We start from the raw sequence: 13415 nt of genomic DNA, 5'->3' as shown, positions 1-13415 counted from the left end.
CTCGTTGGAATCTTCTACGGAGTTTTTAAAACTATCTATTCATCACCAGTAGCGGGAGGTTGGACCCGGTGGCCTCCTGATGTGGTGTGCTGGGAGGAAACCACATCGCTCATAAGGCATTCATGCCAGGAAATGGGCCTGAGCTCCTCGGGGCACGCAGTGTCCTTGGACTGACAGGGAGGTGACAGTGGCCATTTCCGGCTGGGGAAGGCTAGGGTGGGGGGTGGGCCTAACAGCCAAAAACAGTGTGAGAAAGTTGACTGGACCATGGATCCATAAAGTTGGTTATGACGTACACCTGAGGAAAATCCTAGTGTTGAATTTCACACTGGACCATGGACTTGAACGCACGGTACTGGTGGTACTAGAGATGAGGCTGGGGAGGTGAAGGTCCTTGTTGGCACGTAAGATGGAAGAGCATTTAGCAGTGAGCGGCCAGTGTCTGCAAATGGAGTGGTATGGCAGGAGGGTAAAAGCTGGTGCAGCTAAGTGAAAGGAACGGGTGTTCACTGTATTGTACTTGGAGGCTTTGGGGATTCGAAAATTGTATTTAAAAAATTGAAAAATACAACAAAATAAAAATACCCACATCAGAGTTCTATACCAAAACAAATAAACAGAGTATCTGGGGGATGGGATCCAGTGAATCAACATTTTGCTCCACAAAAACTCCTGTGCAGATTCTACTAGGCAGCGAGGTTGCTAACTACGGATTACACGAGTCCTCGACCAAGATGTGCTATTAACCTAGCAAGCTGGCCCACTATTGACACCCAGCAGACCTGAGAATTCGGCTCAAGCCCCAAATGACCCCAGCTGCCCTGCCTTCCACCCTTCCTTTACTTAAAAATAGATCACAGCATCTCAACTTTGGAAAGAAAAGAGTTTTTGTTGTTTTACGTAAGCTCCACACCCAGCATGGAGCCCAACGTGGGGCCTGAACTCATGACCCTGAGATCAAGCCCTGAGCTGAGGTCAAGAGTCGGACGCTTACCTGACCGAGCCACACAGGCACCCTGGAAAGAAAGGAGTTCTAGCATCAGATTGAGAAACAGAGTTGCCTTCCCTAGCTTCATCCCCCACTGCTGAGCATTCAGGTTTCCCCTGTCCCATAAAGTAGTTTCCCTTTATGCAACACTTGCCTATTGCACAGGTCTCAAAGACACGACTCTTGACAAGTCTTTTCAAGTTTAAAGATCCTCCTGTTCACTTGTGTGTGCATTATTTACACTTCCTGGTAAAAGAAATGTTCAGCCGGACAAGGAAGGAAGGATCTGGCCAAAGATCCTGTGTTAGGATTTAGAAAGTTCACATCTCACAGGTAATGGTACCGCAAGTCTTATCTTTGCCTTTCAAACTAGAGGAAGAAGAAAAGAAATCTCATTTCAAATATGAGCCCAAAGACAGCATATGTCACAAACCTCTGAGTGGCACTGCCTTCGAGGCAGATCTATGAGTAAGTGATCAACACTAACATGAGTAACACTACACCAGTAAGTTATTCAAGTGGCAAAATTACTCCCAGACACGAGCACACATATACACACTTGAATCATTTTCAGTGCAATCTCCCGTACCTCGTATCCCGTTTCAGGTAAACATAAACTCACTTTTCAGACACAGACAGGAGCTCAGGGAAGTCACAGGTAACGTCACAAAGCAAGTGAAACCTTCACCTAAGCTCTCCGATGCTAGAGGCTGGCCTTGTCCTCACAGTGCCTCACGTTTCTCATGGTTCCAGGGTGACAATCCTTACACCATGGCGACCTGGGTTGTGTAAGATACTGCAGGGGACAATGGCAGCTTCCAAGAGGCCAGTAGGCTTCTGGACTCCTGAGCACGGTTATCTATGTACTGTTCACAATTATTTTCCTCCCAATTTGAGTGACTAAGGCAGCAAAAGCAATCTCCCATTGAAGGGACACTCCAAAGCTTCTTATTTTTATGTAAGACTTGGATCACACTTGACCTCTGAAGGCATTTGGTCTGCAAACTGTGTGAATTCCATCGTATTCACAGCATGCTGCACTTCTTGTTGAATGAAAGAAAAATAAATAGTAGTCTACCTCTTTACAGGCTGTTGAGACTTCTTGTGAGTCAAGAGAATAATCCCCTACTGTCATGTCAGCCATCTTTATTGTCACTGTGGACACACTACTTTTGGGGTCATTACTGCTTTTGACAAATCAGGTTCCTTAACACTTTCCCTTCACACATTTTTTTTTTTTAAAGATTTTATTTATTTATTTGAGAGAGAGAATGAGATAGAGAGCATGAGAGGGGGGAGGGTCAGAGAGAGAGGCAGACTCCCTGCTGAGCAGGGAGCCCGACATGGGACTCGATCCCGGGACTCCAGGATCATGACCTGAGCCGAAGGCAGTCACTTAACCAACTGAGCCACCCAGGCGCCCTCCCTTCACACATTTTAAAAACCTGAGGCGCCTGGCTGGCTCAGTGGGAAGAGCATGGGACTCTTGATCTCGAGGTCTTGAGTTTGAGCCCCACCTTGGGTGTGGAGATTACTAAAACAAACAGAAAACCTTAAATAGCTACTGCCCAGCTAGGATTTTTTTTCTTGTCACCATTGTTAATATCACCTTGCTGATCTTTTTTTTTTTTTTAATTTTATTTATTTATTTGACAGAGAGAGATACAGCGAGAGAAGGAACACAAGCAGGGGAAGTGGGAGAGGGAGAAGCAGGCTCCCCGCTGAGCAGGGAGCCCGGTGCGGGGCTCGATCCCAGGACCCTGGGATCATGACCTGAGCCGAAGGCAGACGCTTAACGACTGAGCCACCCAGGTGCCCTGACCTTGCTGATCTTTGTTTTTCATCCAACCTATCATCTCTATCCCATCTCCAACAGCTTAACAACTACGAGTCCTGGACCTCTAAACACTTCACCCCTCAGTCGGTCTCTCCATCTCCCTCTCTCTCTCTCTCTCTCTCTCTCAAACACACACACACACACACACACATACACATACATACACACACATACACACACACACACACCCCTGAAAATCAGATCTCCACTGAATCCTTCCCTGACAACAGACCTGTCTTTCAGACTCTGATTTTCTCCACAAGAACTTTGTATTTTCATCAGGTAAGGGTAACTATTATAACCTAACTATAAAAAACATGTTCATAAAAAATTTGAAGAGGAAAAACATTTTTTTTTTAATTCACCCATTACCTCATTACCTAGCTAGACCAACTGCTGACATGACAGTTGACCTATGTGCCACAGCAGTAACCAAAACACAGTCCTGACCCTCAAGGGTATTTTTTTTTTTTATTTTGTCCATGTTTTTCCCTAGAGTAATCTATGTAGTACATTATTTTTCAAAACTGATTTGAGTTCATGGTAAATCAATTTAAAATAGTATTCCCACCCCTGCCAGAGCCTACATTGAAGAGGAATATGTAAGCACAATCCTCCAAATTACTGGCTAATTCAGACAGACAACAGCAAACATTGTATTAGAGAATGAAGGAAGAAATTTGAGACTATACCCAGAATTAGTGCCAAAGGAAAGGAAAGGATGGGTGTCACCCCAGTTCCCATGGTAGGTAACTATCTTTATATATGTTTAAGTAATTTTTTGTCCTTCGGAAAATCTCAGCTACAGAATGAAAGCTAAAGCATGCATGTATTAGCTTTATAATAACCGTTAACTCAGACAAACTTCTAAGTGTTCAATATGAGCAAATCTCTGGGAAGCCGCCTGCCTGGACCTCATATAGGGGCAGCACAGTTTCAGGGGTGGTTGAAAGGAGAACTCCTAACCCGTGAGGCTGCCTATATGACAAACATTTCTCGGCCCCCTCACCCCACCCCTGTGAGGCCTGCTTGGTCAACCCAGGGCTCAGGCCAGGAACGAGAAGGTGGCAGATGTAACCAACAGCCATGTAGCACTGAAGTCTAGCCGGTCTCAAGTCTCCCTTTTTGAGACAGTGAGGACTAGAGGGATTGACAGAAAACTTTTATAGGAAACATGCTAGAATAAAATGCCTGGTAAAGAAGGAGAGCTGAATGAATGAGTCATCTCCAAGTGCCAAGGTGAAAAGCAGCCGAGATTCTCCATTTCTCCTGGGTCCAACACACTCCCCAGTTATTCCTATCCGTTGAGCTTCACTGGGCCCATGAATTTAAGCTTCACTAACTTTCTAGACGCATTAAGGCCTGAGGGAGGTCAGACGAACCCAGTGCACTTCCTCCTCTTCCTCGCCTCCCTTCCAAACCCCCACAGCACAAGATGGACCCTGCTCGCCACGCCAAACTCTACAAGGGGAACCAAGCATAAATACTAACACTTATTTCAAGTAGTTCCTGCCCATCTTGAGATCATCACAAACCCTTGGGCTTTCAAACCAGCAGCAGCCACAAAAGCAATCGACTTAACCCTGAAAGAGACAACAGGATGCTTAGTAATGCAAAGCAACAGTTCCTCACTCAGATGTGCAGCTGACAACTTCACTATCATTTTTAAGAAGACAGAAAAACACAGTGCAGGAATCCAATCCTAGCCCAACATCATTTGGAAACAGCAGTGAAACGCGTTGGGATTTTTTTTTTTTATACATATACATTAACAAGGATAATTTGATCTCCACTCAAAGTAAGATTCACTCAATTTCCATAGATAACTAAAAATTTTCCCCATGAGTATACGCTTTCAACATAATATGGGCCCAGGATTTAAAAAAAAAAATTTTTTTTTACGTAAACTCCACCCTCAATGTGGGGCTTGAACTCACAACCCCAAGATGAAAGAGCGGCATGCTCTACCGACTGAGCCAGCCAGACGCACCTGGGCCCAGGATTTTAAGTCCACTTTCTGTTCAGGAGAGGAAAAGGTAAAGAGCAGGGGAGACAGGCATGGGGCAGGAACGATGAGGGAGAACTGCCACCGCCATGACCCTCGCTCCTCCAACATTCAAGCACAGACTCTCCAGAGGCACATTCTGAACATGTACATTTCCATGTATTACATCACTTCACCCTCTGAGCATGGACCTTCCCGCTTGCAGTTTACAAGTATGTAAACTAAGGCACAGAGAAATGAAAATAACTTCCCTAAGTTCCACACAGTTTGAAAACAAATCTAAACATTAAATATTTGCCTGGCACTTGAAAGCCGCTCTGATTATCTTTAATAGATAATAGAAACAAGTTCCATCTTTGGAGAAACAGTACAGATGCTTTAAGGAAAACCTGTAATAACAGCAAATATTTACTGAACATTTTCTCAGTGCCAGGATACTAAGCTACCAGCTTGATAATGAACATAAACATCACTTGATTGAAATATATGTTGCTTCCATCACTTGCAAATCCAGTCTTTTTACATGGAGATGACTAAGGAAATGCATTGACATTACTTAAGATTGAATTCATATCTGTAAAAAACAACAACAAAAAACACATGGGAATGGAAAAAATTACCAGGAACTAATTGATCTTTACTTTTTTAAATGATATAAAAAGGTCTTCCTTGAGAAATTTGATAGTAATGGATAAAGGAGAACAATTAAAAGTCATCTTTGAGGGCACCTGGGTGGCTCGGTCAGTTGAGCATCCAACTCTTGAGATAGGCTCCGGTCATGATCTCAGGGTTGTGAAATCAAGCCCCATGTGGGGCTCTGCACTCAGTGGTTGGGGAGCCTGCCTGAGATTCTCTCTCTCTCCCTGTGCCCCTCCCCCTGCTCTTTCTCTCTCAAAATCTTTAAAAAAAAAAGTCATCTTTGAGGACCCCAAGGAAAAAAATCCAATCAAATCATAGGAATGTCCTCCTGTCCATAATCAGTAGCAAAATAAACAGACTTGTAGTTTCCCTGCAGTGTGGCGATGACCTGAGTCCAATAGTATTTCTGCTAGCATATTCAACTGTTCTAAAAACAGTGAATAAGTGAATGAATTAAAAACACTTCAAGTTGTTCTGAAGAAAAAGATGGAGGAAGAGGACATCCCTTAACCCTTCCTGTCCAGGCACCATGCCAGTATTAGAGCTCAGAATTGCAACTTAGCGCCTCCCTTTTACACAGAAAGTTTTCCCAGTGGGTCCTAAGAGTACTACCTCCACCTAGAAATTCTTGGGAAGTGGGTCTCAATCCCTCCGCCATGGAGATTTTGGACTTCATCTTCCACATCACATTCGTTTCCCAGAAGAGAGAAAAGCAACCTTAAAGAGAGACAAAAATAAATCCTCTAAGATAAACACAAATTTGTATAGAAATCAATGCCCGGGCTTGTATATGGTGCCAGGTGTGTGCTCAAATCAAACACACAAGTTAAATAAAGCCTTCAGTATCGGAGCCATGTGTTTACACTGATCTGACGAAAACCTGCAAGCACTGTGAGGAGGGTGACTGTGTATTAGGAACATCTTTTCACCTTTGCCCTTGACCAGTGCAACAGAATCCCCTACAAGGCTCACTGAAATGGCGGTGAGCCCGCCCCTAGATGCTGATTCAGAAGGCCTAGGGGAGGGGGGTGCCTTTGCAACAAGTTCTCAGGTGATGCTCTGTTGTTGTTGCTCCTCCAGAAAGTGCTCCCTGAAACCACTGCGCTGTCCGGAGCAACAGCTGTCAGATGCTTTCAGGCACACTGACCCCCACAGCCTAATCCATGATTCCGAGATGAAAGGAGAGTCCGCTGAGAGTTTCGTTACATCGAAATGATGAATTGGAAAGGTGGTATTAGCCGTCTTCCCACAAAACTGAGATGCAGGTCGTTTGAGGGCACTATATCTCTAGTAAAATTTTAGAAGTAAAAGTTGCCCCAAGTAATAGAGAGAATGAAAAAAAGAGGTGCCAGAAACCCTACTGCCCAATAATTTACCTGTCAAGATCCCGGTCCTGCTGTAACTGTACCTTTTCTTCTCACCTGTTCTCAGAGAATTTACAGAAGCTGGGATGGTTTAGAGTTAGTTGTCTGTCTCCCTGGCTGGAGTCGACGAGCGACCAGTAGGGTCCATGCCTACCCGTCTCTGTATTCATTGTCTTCAGTACCATAAGCATCATCATCATTCAGCAACGTCTGTCCCACCCTGAGCAAAATTCTCTGACAAACCTGCCCATCCATAGGAATCCCCAAACCTAGAAACATGGTGAGGGGACCTCTGAGCAGCAGAGAGCGTGGACACCAAATGCACAAACCTCACCTGCCCTCCTGGAGTTTCCAGCACCAGGCACTCCAACCACACTAACCTTCCCTCCATTCCCCACTTCACTGGGCCTCTCACCACTCAAAAATCTAATGAAAAGTTAAAAAAAAAAAAAAAAAGATGTTTCAAAGAAAAAGATACTTCAGTAAGAGACTGAGCGGAGCTACTTCCCTCAAGACAGCTCTAATTGCCCTTTGTTGTCTACAAATACAGGATTCTAGGATAAATGCCCTTCCGGCTACACGACTCTGCCCCAGCAACTATCCCTACCACCTAAGCTTCCGTCCCGCACACACTGCCCACACAACTAATACATGCAGATGCCTTTCACTTTTCCCTCCCACTTTTCTCAAGGTCTTGTTCAAATTCATGATCCATGAAGCCTTCCTTTTGCCCCATCCAAATCGATCACTCTCGTGTCTTTACTTCCACAGAACTAGGAAGTGCACTCAGAGGCATAAGCATTATTCTTTATCTCCCAGTTTCTCTTACAGCTGTTACCATCTTCATCATTTTTCTTTCACCCATCATCTGTTGTACAGATTAGGTGCTCAATTAATTGAAATTTCCACAGTTCGTTTAGCAATGTGTGCCAAGAACCACATTAGCCACCATTACAGAAATATGAAACACCCCCCTTCAAGGTACAGGAGAAAAACCCAAGGCCACATAGGCACTCAGTGCTGGAGTCAAGATTCAAACCCACATCTACTTAACTCCAAAGCTTTTGCCATTTCACGGCCACCACTCTGCCCTTCAAGGGAGAACAATAAACTAGAACGGTTAAGTGAAAAAGTCCTGGCTCAGTAGTCGGTCATCTCACTGCAAGCTTCTGCCTGATTTCTCATAAACTCCAGATTTTAAGGCACGGCCAGTATACGTAATCAAGTGTGTTTTACAAATTATCCCATTTGGAATCACTGGAGCATACCACTATTATGGAAAAACCTTTCTTTCAGTGCCTCGCAGGGAGATGGGATGTCTCTACACATACATAAAACCCTTTGATGAAGCCTGGATGTACTCTATAAAAAGCTCATGTATTCTTCCATGCTTTCCTTGGGGGCGGGGAGGAAGCAAAATCCAGTTTAGACAATGCTATGCATCTACTTTTAAGAGAACACGCTATCCAAATAGCTACAGGTTTCTGGAGTTTGAGAAAATCATGGCCAACACCTGAAACAGAAAGAGGTGAAACCCCTCCGAGTAATTCGGGGGAGACAAATTGACAACAGCCAGTAAGAGGAGCCTTCAGGTTCTGATAGCACCAGCTTTCAAGTTCCCACTGTCACCAGCCAGCCGTGTGGCCTTGAGACATTATCATGGATTTCAGCTCCTTTGTGAAATGGGGAAACACGGGCGCTCTCTAAGGTAATAATGAGCAGATGGTAACAGTTGTACATGAAAAGCACCAGCTCTTGCAAAGCTCACTAACCTTAATTCCCCCGGCTGCCTGCCCTGTAGGACTACATCTGACTATCAGATCAGAGGTTGAACAGCCTTTGTTTCTCCTTTGGTTACCATGAAGACTTGGTGCGTTAGATCTGTCTGTATACTAGACTTTTAAGTAAAATGAGCTGTTAAAAAGCTTGCATAGTGGGAGGGTAAGGGGCAACAGCAAACCAAAGGTTCCCTAGAGAAAAAAGGGGTTAGCTAACACCCTAAATACTAAATTCTAAAACAAACTTGGTATTACAAGCTTAAACTCTCCCAAACAAGTCATTTTGGCTAACAACATGTATAATTAAAATTAAAGGCATACTAAAATAACACTTTAGTGGCTGACCCAGAAGATCCTTTTGAAAAACTCAACCAAAACAACAGCACATGAAGGAGTGACTTGACTTTCTAATGACAGTATCACATGATAACACAGCAGATATCTTAAATCTTTTGTAGTCACATGAAAACACCGATGTCATGTTGAAGCCAAGATGCACTAAACAGATGTAACGCCTGAATTTAACCTGTTCAGGACTCAGATTTCTTCTCAGATTAGTACTGAGAAAGGGTTAAGAGGTTTAGTTTCGTTACCCACCCCAATACTCCAGTCACCAGGCAATTTGGAAAAATCTCGTCATTCGAACAGGAGCATTATCCAAAAAAAAAAAAAAAAAAGAGAGAAAAAAGCTCAGAGCAACAGCCAGAACAGCCCCCGCCCAACAGACACACACACATACATACATACATACATACATACATACATACGTACACCTTCTATTAGGCCCAGGTTGCACCTTTTAAAAGAAACAGTGCAACATTGATCACTATTAGTTTTACAATGTTTCTCATGAGAGAAGTTTTGCCAGGGCAAATAACCACAGTTCTTGCTAAAAGCACATTGATTACCCACCCACAGGAGGCACTTAAATGTTGACTGAATTAGCAATTCTGAGTGAGATCATCTAAGTCTAATCACAAAGCCCCTCTTGTGCTATCAGTGGTATTCTTAACTCTCAAGTAACTGGAAGAAAACTTTTGACAGATCATGACGGCAACGTGTTTTGAGCATTACTTTGGCTAATTCATCATAGTTCATTACAACAGCACAAAAATTATTTGCAAATCATACCTAAGCTGAAGTGTCATTTAAGTTTGGTTTGGGGGCGCCCGGGTGGCTCAGTGGGCTAAGCGTCTGACTTCGGCTCAAGTCATGATCTCAGGATCCTGGGATGGAGCCTGGCAACTGGCTCTGCACTCAGTGGGGAGCCTGCTTCTTTCCCTCCTTCTGCCCCTCCCAATGCTCATACCCTCTCTCCCTCTCTCAAATTAATAAATAAAATATTTAAAAATAAATTTGGTTTTGAACGTAGGGGAAAGATACTCTGGTTATGATAGTCTATCATACAATATTCCGGTTATGTCTAAATTACTAAAGTAATTTCCACCTTTACCTTTTGCCACTGCTTTCCTGCAGCACGGCGTGAACGAGCAGTTATTTCAGCTTTGTTCTGTAGTAACAGGACACAAGGTAATTTGAAAGGCTGCAGGAGAATGTGGCCAAAATGGAAAAAGCAGGAATTAAATAGGAAATGATCTATTTAATTTTAATTCAGTGCTCCAGTGTGCCAATCAGGAAGACTTCAGCAATCTCTCCTGTCAGAAAGGTGCCTTCACAGAGAACTCATCGAGAAATCCCTCAAGTACAACTTACTATGTGGTATTTTGCAGACACTCAGCCTGGTGGAGAAGAGAGATACTGTAACAGCCCTGAGGTCCATGAATTTACTTTGTCCAAGAATTACTGAATTAAATGACATTTCAAGGGGAGGAGAGATGGCAGAACAGAAGACCAGACCTAAAACAAGTTTAACAGTTAATACCAACTACTAAAAAGTTTTCAAAGCCCAGTCTCAAATACCTTTCACTCAGAATGTCCAGTACTAGAACTGAAATAACAACCATGTATGGGGCATATATTGGGGCTTTACTTATTTTTAAGTGTCAGGGATAAAGCCTGTTTGGTATAGTTCAAGGTCTTATGGAACCTGTACTTACCAAACCCACAGACAAGAAAAGCACAGTTCTTTAAACAACTCAGCAAGGACAGTGCATTTTCCTTCCCCAGACTTCCTGTGAAAAACTCACAGCATATCTGCAGTGTTGTGTTGATGGAGGATCCCCTTCCCCCCCCAAAAAATCAATCTGCTACCAAAATTATGTATTCTGATACATCACAGTCTCCTTTTGCACAAATAGTATGTGTTACCTAACATTGGCTAACAGTAGAGTGTGTTCAATTAGATTTTTTTTTCAAATAAACTATGAACCCGGTAGCAAATTACAGAAATGCTCATTTTAAGAACAGGCTACTTTATTAAAGCCTTAATATTTTAGGGTGACCATGAAGTGTGGAAACCATCAAACATGTTTATTTTACTCCATGACCAAAGCGCTTCGTGAGCTAGGGGAAAGGACACGGGAGTGATTCCAACTCCATCGCACCAGACTCGTGAGAAAAGCCGGACAATGATTTCCAGAGAAAGTGGCGATGTGGAGTGTTCTTTGTGGTTGTATGATCTAAACCTCTTTGGTTGCTGCCTCTGGAGTATGCTAAGTCCACAGGTACATCGACGGAAAAAATAAAATCAAGCAAACATCACAGATCCATCTGTCTCTGCGGGTGAAGACGCTGCATTCATGCCCTTCATTCACTGCAAGTTTGCATAAGCATATTGAACTAGTAAGATATGACCCACCAAACACACCATGCTTTAAAATGTGGTATCAAAAGCCATTTCTTGGTGTGTATGTGCCTCGTTTCCAGACTTTGTGGTCATCTTATAATTGGACGCAGGGAAGCTCCCATATGTTCTGGGAGCTTGTCACATAAATAAAAGACTTTCACCAACCTGTGGTTGACACCACACACATTGAATGACCACAGCATGCCTCCTTGAATCCAAGGAGCTCAGTTGTCTCTGTGGTTTACTAAAGTGCAACCAAGGCTGCAAAGAACTGGGTCCCGGTGAACTGTTCTGTGCATTTCACTACTGTACAGAGGCTGCAGCTGGCTCCTCGGGCTTCTTCCTCATTGCCTGAAACCAAAAGGGTTACACGGCAAAAACGAACTTCCTATCTCTGACACTCCATTCCCAGCCTAGTGCGGAGGAAGAACTTACACAAGTTACTCCCCTTTTTTAATTAGGCAAGCCGGTGGCCCTCCCCACCAGCCGCCCCACCCTCCCAAACACACGTAACAACCCTGCAGCAGGTATCACCACCTTAACCCAAACGTGATTCCTCTGTCACAAGGCCAGCCAGGGCAAAAGATTAACCAGTGGTCTTCGGCCATCGGTTCACTGACAGGGCCAACCGTGGAGACAGAGCGCCAACTTTTTGTTTGTTTTAAAGGAAATACTTCCTGGCACACGGTTAGCGAAGACTCTGAACTCTGTGCATGAAGCCACGTGGTGCTAATCTGGCTCTATCCACTCACGATCAGCCGAAGCAACCCCTCCCCGAACGGCAGCCCCTGGCTGGGTAATCTACACCATCTCGGCCCAGTCCCGCGGGCTCGGGCGGGATCCTGCGAAGCCTAGCTCCGCGTCCCGACAGGGTCACAGGGAAGCGGGGAAGACAGGGGTTGGGCCCGGCGCTGCCCCCTGCAGCAGCACCAGGATGGGATTCACGGCAGTGGGGTGCAAACTGGCTCTCGCTGCTCAGGTTCAGGTGCAGTCCGAGGGAGCAGGGTAGAAGCAGACGCCCGCCCTTCCAGGAGAGCCGACTTCGCCACTGATGGAGTGCGTGGGCACCGTACGTGCGGTGCCCACCTGTAGCCACCGCAAACAAACTTTCCTCCGGAGTCGGAACAATCCGGTCCCTTACGCCACCCCCTGGCCCCAGCCGGCAACGGCCGGGAGCTCCGAGGGCTCCTCACCTGATACCCCTAAACCCCCAACCTGGCCTGTCCCAGAGCGCGACCAGCGCTGCCCACGCTCCCCAGTGGGGTTTTCCGGGCGACTGACTGGGGTTACCAGCTGAGGAACCGGAGTTTGTGGGGAGAACGGGAGGACGCTGCTCACTACCTTTTGCAACTTCAACTCTCAACTTTGTCCACCACACAGCCGCTGCCCTCCCGCTCCCTCCGCGGCGCGTACCCGGCTCCCTCGGCTTCTCCAACGCGGTCCCCGGGGAGGGGGCTCCCCAAGGCCCGCGCGAGCCGCGCGCGCCCAGTGTACTTACAGCCATAACGGGGTCTCTGCAGGGACGGCAACTCCTCGTGGGGCATCCTGCGCGGCTCCGGGGGCCCGCCCGAGGCGCGCCCCCCGCGGCTCCTCTCGCTGGCCAGGCTCGCCGGCTCCGCGCCCCTCCTGGGCGCTCGTATCCGGCCTCTCGCTGCCCTCCCCTGGTCGCCCCGAGATGGGCGACCCGCTCCCTCGGTGCTTCCCGGTCGGCGCTAGTTGCAGCCGCCGCGCGCTCCCACCCGAGCAAAAGTGAACTCCCGCCCCTCGCTCCGTCCCGGCCGCCGCCGCGTCCCGGGCAGGTTTCCTTTCTCCTGCAGCCCGGGCCCCGTTATTCTCCGCGGTGGGAGCGCGCGCCGCGTAGCAGCGACCCCTACCGCGAGCGCGGCGCAGCGGCCGGGCCGCGTGAGCCCGCCCCTTTACCCGCCCGGGCGGAGGAAGGGGCCGAGCGCGACGCTGGGCAGGGATCCCCTGCAGCTGGGGCCCGCGCCCCGCTGGCCGCCTGAGGGCTGCAGCCGCCCCGCCTGGTTTTTCACTTCTGGAGGGTTCTGAGGGTGGAAG

At 46.4% G+C, this 13415-nt stretch overlaps 1 protein-coding gene across 1 annotated transcript in view; it reads right to left on the bottom strand.

The window, feature by feature from the left end:
• The window catches only part of IQGAP2 (IQ motif containing GTPase activating protein 2), a 293302-nt gene extending 280314 nt beyond the window's left edge, over window positions 1-12988 (bottom strand). Inside the window, exon 1 of the mRNA XM_044916696.1 lies at window positions 12856-12988. Coding sequence (XP_044772631.1) covers window positions 12856-12901 — 46 coding nt within the window. The 5' untranslated portion in view covers window positions 12902-12988. The remainder of the gene's footprint in view (window positions 1-12855) is intronic.
• Window positions 12989-13415: the final 427 nt, after the last annotated feature.

The sequence above is a fragment of the Neomonachus schauinslandi genome, chromosome 7, assembly GCF_002201575.2.
Source record: "Neomonachus schauinslandi chromosome 7, ASM220157v2, whole genome shotgun sequence".
Lineage (NCBI taxonomy): Eukaryota > Metazoa > Chordata > Mammalia > Carnivora > Phocidae > Neomonachus > Neomonachus schauinslandi.
The sequence above is the reverse complement of the archived record's forward strand: the minus strand, read 5'-3'. Positions and strand labels throughout refer to the sequence as shown.